We start from the raw sequence: 9,026 nt of genomic DNA on the forward strand, positions 1-9,026 counted from the left end.
TGCCAATAATGAGGCAATTTAGCTAGTAGAGTGAAATCTGAAATGTGTTGCAGCTGTAATTGGAGTAAATTGGGGTTATAACATATAACCCCCTGGGGTTAAATGCAAATACAAGCCCTAATTTTCAATGCTGTTTTTATTATTATTTTTTGGTGATCTCACAAAATACTTGGGTAAAAACAAAAGAAAAAAGCATAAAATTTTGTTATGGAGTTTTGTGAGCCACAGCAAGGCATTTGTTTATCTTTCTAAGTGACTAACATTTACCTTTCTTATAATCAGTTCATCATCTGACACTATTCCTGGGGTCGCTTTTCACTTGATCGGGCTATTTATGGAGGACTCACGTGTTGCGGCCTAATCTTAAGTCGTACTTATCCTTCCACAGTATTCTCAGCCTTTTACTTTCTATTATTTTAATGACGAAAGATAAGCAGATTCGGGCGGTTTTATGCGGGTTTTCCCGCTGAAGGCGGCTCAGCGCGGGGACTTCAGGGAGGGCTCCCCGCTGGTGCTGCGTGGCGGTGTTCTCGCCATCCATCAACCGGTTCAGACTGGACTCATGGCAGCGTTAACAATGTGACCGGAGGGAAGGAGCCCACTCACAAGCACTCCTCAACTTTAAGCACCACGCATACGCATGCAGGTTGTCATCGCTAACTTTTCTTATTAATTTGAAAAGGTGAATTCTTAAAAGAAAAAAGGAAAGCAAGACTGTCTCCTGTGGCTGAATGAACTTTGCAGGTAAACAAAAAAAAAATAAGTGTGGTTTTGCCTGTGTTGTTTGTGCGTGAACGCGCTTGTCTTTGGGCTTTAAAAAATTCTAAAATAAATTAAAGATACGTGTAATCGATTTAAGCTTAAAAACACACACACACACAGAAAAAGAAAAAAAAAGTAGAAAATAGAGCCACAAACGAAAGCAGTCGACGCATCTTTGCGGAGCGACACGGAGCCGGCGTGCTGCGCGAGGCGCTTTCAGACGCGCAGGGAGGAAGCGCCGCTTCCTCATCTCTCGTGGCTGCTCTCGAGCTGCTGCTGGACCAGCAAGAACAGCTTTGAACCGGTTTGTCACCAGCTACAAAGCAGTAAAAAGGAGAGAGAGAGAAGAGCCAGCGCACAATGAGCACTGTTGATATCGAGCGTTTCCCCACTACACACGCATATCTCATAGAGCTCGTCATAAGGCAAAGCATTCCGATTTTTTTTTTTTTTTTGTAAAGAGATTTATTAATTCATTTATCTATTTTGTACATGAAAAGTTCCCGTGGAGCGCGCAGCTCCGCAGGCACTGTCTGCTGCTGTAGATGCTGAGGTGAGTGCGACGTTTGTTTACAATTACGTTATACCCGCTTTGTTTCCCTCCTTAATGTTATTTAGCAAAAAAAAAAAAAAAGAAAAGACATCAACAAAAAACGAAAAAGAATGTTAGAGCTTTCGGCGAATATCGAGTTATTATGGCATCTTGATTTTCATTAGCTTTCAGTGGGAAGAAAAATGTACATTCTTTACACAAACCCAAACCAACTATTTTTATTTTCATTGCATTGCGAGCGGATGAATCTATAACCAAAAGAACATATTGTATCAACTTTTGCTTTTATAGTTTAAACGTAAATAACAGGTAATATGGGGAGGGATTCATTATGCTGCAGTGGAGTGCAACGATGCGATGGGCTCCAAATAATTTAGAGAAAGTACTGTAACTGATCAAAGACCCACTATCAGAGGTGAATCATGGAAAAGTCAGATCAGAGAGAGGAGATCAGCCGCATTCTCCTCCTCCTGTAAGGTGTGGTTAGACAGAAAGCAACAAATAGAGCAGCTGGCTGTGGCGAGGCTGCAGTCACATCGAGCCGAGGACCTCACACAGGTGACCAACTGTCCAGGCCAGGTGTTGCAGCAGCCCTCCTTACATCGAGGCTAGGAGTAAGTGCACAGTCAGGGAAATGTTATAGGTCATGCTTTAAAAATGTGCTGCATTTTACTCTCATATAGACAAAATTAATAACATACATATGTATATTTTTTTCTTCTTTTTTTCAGGAACTTCTCCTCAGTAAAAGCTGTAACAGATCCCATCGGCCCCCAGTAACATCAGCACCATGACTTCGTCCACCAAAGTCCTGGATGGAGGCTGGGGATGGGCGATCGTTGCTGCCTCCTTCATGGCCCAGCTCCTGGCCTATGGATCACCTCAGTCCGTGGGGGTCCTGTACCCCGAGTGGCTGCACACCTACCAGGAGGGCAAGGGCATGACGGCCTGGGTGGGCTCTCTGGTGGCAGGAGTGGGATTAATAGCCAGTGAGTAGCAGCAAACATTGCAGTCTTGCAGTAAACCAATTATTTGTTATTTCTTAATTAATTGATTGATTAAATTCTCCCTGGATAAATACAAATTCAGCAAATTCAATTTATGACTCTTAGATTTTAACAAGCTGCTTGCTATCAATATGATCAATACTTTGCAGGAATGTTGTGTTTTGGATAATGTTACTAAATGTGTTAAGTGTTTAAATAAGTGGAACTCTTGAAGAGTCCTTTCACCCTTACACCTGTCGTTCAACCTTTTCCTTCCCAGTCATAATCACTCACACAGTTCCACTGATAAAAGAGGCAACACAATGTTTGTTCAAAGTCTGAGTGATGAGTAAGGAGCCACTACATTATGGAGCAGAAATACAGCACAGTTTTCATATCGGCGATTAATCAACAGAGGGACAACGTTGCATCATGACTATGAGCACTTTGTGGCTCCCTGAGCAGAGTTGCAATTATTGATTTTCCCAGAGAGCAAAGCGAGTGCATGTCATCCTTGCTGTGAGCGTAGGAGGATCATTTAGCCCTGGAGCCAACTGCTGAGACACTGAAAGAGGAGAGGAGACGCAGTGGAAGACACAGATAAGGGAGATACATGTGGATTTCTTCCTGTTCTTGACAATCTAAGAAATAAATAAATAAGATAAAAACAAAAAGAAAGTGTCTTAAAATGTGGCAGAACAAAGTCTTGCTGAAAAGTTCACCAACACTGTAGAAGTTTATTTACTCTCCAGGAACGCTGACAAACAAGAGCAGTGGTAGACTTGTGAATTTGCCTGGTATTCCCTTCTTGGGTACAGCTCGCCTCTCAGCCTGGCTTCTGGCTGTCCGTCTCAAAAGAGAGTGTGGGGGGAAACCTTAACTGGACAGATCTGGCTTCAGGCCTGGGCAAGACTCAGACATGTGTCCCGATTGTCTGCTGCTAAAGTGCTGCAGTTCCTGCTAGACGACAGCAGGGAAAAAAGGGATCTCTGAGAAATGAGAATAGGATCGGCTTGCATGATACATGAGTTCACCGGCTTCAGGACATGGATGTATTTCCTTTTGTGAAAAAAGAATGTTTGTTAGGTTTCATGCAGATGCACTTACTGTGGAGGTGTTGCACGAAAGTTAAGAATTCCTTTCATTTTCACCCTAAAGGATATAGTCAAAACTACAAAATTGTAGTTTAATGACACATCTGAGGTGTGTGGCTAGAGGCAGCAGTGCATTGCTCTTCTCAGAAAGCTCTGTTATGAAGGACATGACACAGCAGTTTTTATCTTCTCTACTCTTAGGTTGATATTTTTAGCTGCCATTTTCCTCTGACTCTACTTGTCTCTCCCTTTGCCTTCCTTCCCCTCTCTTCCCCTCAGGTCCCATCTGCAGCGCCTGCGTAGACAACTTTGGAGCACGTCCTGTTACCATCTTCAGTGGTGTTATGGTGGCAGGCGGCTTGATGCTCAGTGCCTTTGCTCCAAACGTCCAGTTCCTCATATTTTCTTATGGAATTGTTGTTGGTAAGGATTCACTTATTTTACCTGTAATTTGTTTTGTTTTGTTTTTTAGTCAGTCTTCCCTTGAATTTCTACAGAGTTTGCTCTTTTCCAGTTTGAGGTGTTTGGACATAAATATTAAATCATGAAATAAAACGTTCATATCTATTTGCTCTACATTTTTTTGAAGTACTACTAAAAGGAACGCTTTTAGTAGTACTAAAAGTAAACTAAAAGTAAATTGGTCAATGAAGGGAAAGAAAATTGAAAAAATGCTATTGGTTTGTCTACTTGCAAACTAAAGTGGACAAACCCAGATTAACATTGGTTTGGAGTTACTTTTACAGTCAATTTACAATGCAGGCATGGTAATTTTTGTTTCTTTGTCATTTGCTAAAATTTCTTCTGATGAATTTTTAAAATATTCTTCATTTTCCATTAGAGTAGTATCCTTTTGAAGCAAAACTTACTTGTTGAGTACAATCAAACACAGACCAAATCTCATGGTTCGAGAGCTACTGGGTCTAGAGGGCACTATCCATTTGGATCTTATCTCGTAATAATAGAATATGTGGTTTATGTTGCTCTGTTATAGGTCGGAAGGACACAAGGTAAATTTGTGCCCAGGAACATTCTCATAACACATTGTATAATCACCGGAGAAAAAGCAAGAGTGCATGTTGAGTCAAACTCTTATGTAACATCAGAGACTGACTTTAGCCTTAATTACTAGTTAATAAATATCAATGGACCAGATAGGATGACAGGATATACAGCTAACCATGGCTCCATTTGTTTGATCATTACTGACCACTGTTGACAGAAAAATAAGAACTAATGACTCAGTCAAAATTCACATTTGGGCTTTTACTGCCTTTGTTCCCTGACTGGTGGTTATGCATGGACTCAGCTACCACCTGTTGCTGGATATTAAGTGGCTGTCCATGCGTGCTTAATTCTGGTGAACCCTTTCACCACCCATGCTATGTTTCATGCAAGGTGCACTGACCATGAAGGTTATACATAGTTAAAGAGCAATTTATTTTTAGAGATGCCCTCAGATAACTGACAGTTCCTGCGCAAGCACATGTAGCTTGTTTACTTGTCATCATGTTGCATGTTTTTCTAAGTGTGTTGCTTAAATCTTATGACGCACACCACCCTTTGAAAGTAAACATGTGTTTCTACAACATGGGACAGTCAAAACACAATTGTAGGTGCAGAAAAGGCTATCCTTTTCATCCAGGCTAATGCATTTTATATTTTCTCATTTCCTAGGCCTGGGTTGTGGACTTGTCTACGCCGCCACCTTGACAATCACCTGTCAGTATTTTGACAAGAGACGCGGCCTTGCCCTTGGCATTGTCACCACAGGTACTTCTGCCTACCTCTCCCCCGAGATCTCTGGGTGCCTTCCTGTTCTCCATGCTCACTTCTTTAATGTATGAGCTGCCAGGAGCCTTACAAAGCTCAGGTAAACATATGTAGTAGTTAAGCCTGATAGGCCTATTAATAAAACAACTGGACTGACCTGTTAACGCCATCTAGCCTGGCTGAGAATGAAAATTTCCTTGGTAATAGGTCAGGAGGTTTGAGTCCTTAAGGTTGTAAGATAGAACTATGTAGAAGACTGAGCACCATATTTTCTTACACATTACAACATAATAATTTTCGGTCTTATTTTACACTAACATTAAATCTTTGTCCTTTCCTCGTGCAGGCACAAGCGTAGGCGCATTCATCTATGCCACTGCTCAAAACGAGCTGATTGTCCTCTATGGCCTAGATGGCTGCTTGCTCATCATCGGAGCCATAGCACTGAATCTCATGGCGTGTTCTGGTTTCATGAGGCCCTTGAACATGCCAGGTTACTACCTCAAGCAAAAGGCCGCCCTCGAACGGAACACAGAAGAGCAGCTCTTCGTCAAGCCCCCATTCGACGACCTCAAGATCGCAGTGGGTTCTGCAACAACCACTCCAGAGAAACCTCTCACGGTGAAGGAGTTGCTCATCACCATTGATGTTAAGGACTTGTCCATTCAAACAGAAAAGAAAGAGGGTCACCTGGCTGGGCTGGCCATTGTAAAAGCAATCAAGAAAAAGCAAAAGGCTTACTCCAAGTACATGCAGTCATTGTATGAGATCTTACAGGACCAAGAAATGGTGGCCTTCTGCATAGCCATCTTCCTATTCAGCTTGGGTGCGTTTCCACCAGTCCTCTTTGTAGAGGACGTGGCCCAGAGTGAAGGACTTATTGAAGAAGTTAGTGTCATTCCTCTTGTATCCATAGGTGCTATTGCCACTTGCGTAGGCAAACTAGCACTGGGCATCCTGGTGGACATTAAATGGATCAACGGTATCTATCTCTATGCCTTCACAATGTTGGCAGCAGGTTTGGTACTACTTCTTATCCCCATCACCAAAAGTTACGTTGGACTGCAAATCCTGACAGCTGTCCTTGGTTTCTTCTCTGGAAACTGGTCGCTTACTTCTTACATCACCACTAAGATTGTTGGCTTAGACAGACTGACACAAGCCCATGGCATCCTTATGTTCTTTGGGGGATTTGGGATCATGCTTGGACCTCCTGTTGTAGGTAAGATGCTTGTTTCTATCCATGTTTTAAACACCATACACAAGCATGTTTTATGTGTTGTTAGTTTTAAGACGTTGTTTGTCTGAAGCTTCGTTGACCATTCTAACCATGGTGTTTTTCATTTCACTTTTCAGGGTGGTTTTTTGACTGGACACAGTCGTACGACTTGGCCTTCTACTTCAGTGGTGGCTGCGTTCTGTTGGGAGCTTTCATTCTCTTTCTACTCAGCCTTCCCTGCTGGAACAGGAGGCCCTCTGAGAACGACAAACCTGAAGTCCAATACACCAGCACCTGTGACAAAGTTGCCTCAGTAGCCTGAATTTAAGCACCTATCATGAAGATCATGGTACCTGCTGCTGACTGTTTCCGAACTATGCCCCCCAAAAAAGCCCTTGGAGGAATTTTTTTTTCTCTGATCATGCTGGGGTTTCTTCTTTATTTCTGTTGTCAGATTTCAAAATACCAGGTTCTCAGGTTGAACCCATTTACAACTGATATTTTTAAAGTATTGACTCCAAAGCCTGCTATGATTATTTTTCTTATTACCTCATTTTACGAGGTTAACAGAACAATGTTGGTAAAAATCCAAAAAGTCTCTTTTTTATGTGAAGACTATTACTTTTTCTTCTCTGCAGCTTTGAAAATATGACATTATGCCACCCATGAGACCAGGAAAAAGATCCTGACAACCACTAAGTGTACAAATACACTAACATTTCATGTCAAAATGCACATACAATCACCCATTTTAGATATATGATAGTTTATTCTATGTTGGTTGGAACATTTTTTATACCTATTAAAGTGAAATTTGATTCTGTATTTTGGTCTCGGTAAACAAGCTCTCCATTCTGAATGCTACCAAAGCATCCATGATAGCCAATCCCTGTCATCACATAATGCCTGCAGAACCAATTCATAGGCCTTTCTTTGCTGTGATATTTTGATATTTAAGTGCATGGAACTTGTTTGTAATGTTTTACAATAACTTACACTTCATGTATCTCTTGTTTCTGGACCAGACAGATGATTCTAGAACACATAGAAACATCTGGGGGATCTTGCTGTATGTACAACATTTTTCAACATGCTGCATGTCCTTATCACGAGACCGCACAGACATTCAGTTTGACCTACCTGGTCCTTTTCATCACATTCTGTGCGTTTAAATGTTTGTTTTATGTGCAGGGGTGCACTGCTATATCTTTGTGTTAGCCGTAGTTTGTAAAACCCTACGAGCTTGTGACGTTTATATGCACAAAACTGTGCCTCAGAGCGGCACAGTTAAAAATTGTGATCAAGGTTGTTATTGTGATTTAAATTGTAACAGGCTTTTAGAACTCTGTGAATGCTGTAAACTAAACCACTGGGATGTTTTTGGTGGCTCCACATTTGTGTTTAGCATTATTTTGTTCATAGAGGGTGTTGTTAACGTACTGTAGCCATTCAGCTGTTTATTGTAGCCTCTCATTTTTTTTAAAATTTTATTAATGTAGTATTTATGTTTGCCTTTCAGTTATTTTGTTTATTTAAAATGTGCCAATAAAGACATTTTTATTAGTAACACTGTGTATTGATTTGTTATGAAGTCTTAATATTTTAAATTCTAGGGTCAGAAGGTCAGAAACCTTACAACCCAAAGAGCACCTTTTACTCTGGCTCATATCATTTTTAATAGAGTGTAAAGTGGCAAAAAAAAAACCAAATGTTGATGGAGAACCTCACTAAAAAGCAATTTTCAAGTTTGCCACACATTTTAAATGAGTTTTTCCATTGTAACTTTGGTTGTATGTTTAGGGTTGCTGTCCTGCTGAAAAGTGAACCTGCAGAAGAAGGCCTGTAACAGGCTTTCCTCCAGGATTGCCCTGTATGTAGCTTTGTATAACTCACTGTTATCCCTGACCAACTTACTTGTTCCTGCTGAAGAAAAGCCTCCAACAGCACATTACTGCCATCACCACCATGTTTTACAGTAAGGAATGGTGTGTTCAGAGTTGTATGTTTTTTTGCATCCCTATTTGTTTACATTTTTTACTACCATGCTGATAACAAACCTGATTTCTAGCACTATCGTTTATTTAAGAGTATTGAGGTACAGGGGGCTAAAAAGGCACCCAGAAAATATTATTACTAATTTTTCTAAACAAAGAAAATTTTGTCTGGATTTGACAGTGTTATACGAGCAGCTTAATATGAAACAATTGCTGATCTACATGAATCCAGATGCCACAAAAGGAAATAAACACTGAAGCCTTTCAGTGTTATAATTGTATTTAAGAATAAAGTTGCGAATAATGTTTTGCACTTAGATTTTCTGAATATTTAGTAAATTGCTAAATCCAGAAATTTGAGGCAAGACCTTCGCGGAGGATATTACGAAGATATTTCGCCGGAACAATTTAACACCAGGTTTATCTGTCATTTCTCATCTTAGATCAAATGGAGTCGAAGTTTACAAACTCCTGTCTTATGTAAAATGTGCTGCTGACCACACTGGTCAAACACGGCAAGCACGATGGAAACCATTTCCACAGAATTTCACCTGAGCATCCTGAGCCACTCAACTGTTGCCCTTAGCAATTCCCATAGCGACCGCGTGTCACGTGACTAGTAACGTAAACAATTTGCCAGCGAAG

At 40.9% G+C, this 9,026-nt stretch overlaps 1 protein-coding gene across 2 annotated transcripts; it reads left to right on the plus strand.

The window, feature by feature from the left end:
* Nucleotides 1-924: 924 nt before the first annotated feature.
* slc16a9 (solute carrier family 16 member 9) lies at nt 925-7,270 on the plus strand. Of its 2 annotated transcripts, none has more exons than XM_005814338.2 (6): nt 925-1,315; nt 2,047-2,304; nt 3,675-3,818; nt 5,073-5,168; nt 5,515-6,390; nt 6,525-7,270. In XM_005814338.2, the coding sequence occupies exons 2-6, from the start codon at nt 2,106-2,108 to the stop codon at nt 6,707-6,709; spliced, it is 1,500 nt and encodes a 499-aa protein (XP_005814395.1). In that variant the 5' UTR covers nt 925-1,315; nt 2,047-2,105; the 3' UTR covers nt 6,710-7,270. The 2 variants fall into 2 exon arrangements, with proteins under 2 accessions (XP_005814395.1, XP_005814396.1); XM_005814339.2 differs by lacking the exon at nt 925-1,315 and adding an exon at nt 1,436-1,929.
* The last annotated feature ends 1,756 nt before the right edge of the window (nt 7,271-9,026 follow it).

This window comes from Xiphophorus maculatus, chromosome 22 (genome assembly GCF_002775205.1).
Source record: "Xiphophorus maculatus strain JP 163 A chromosome 22, X_maculatus-5.0-male, whole genome shotgun sequence".
NCBI classification, from domain to species: domain Eukaryota; kingdom Metazoa; phylum Chordata; class Actinopteri; order Cyprinodontiformes; family Poeciliidae; genus Xiphophorus; species Xiphophorus maculatus.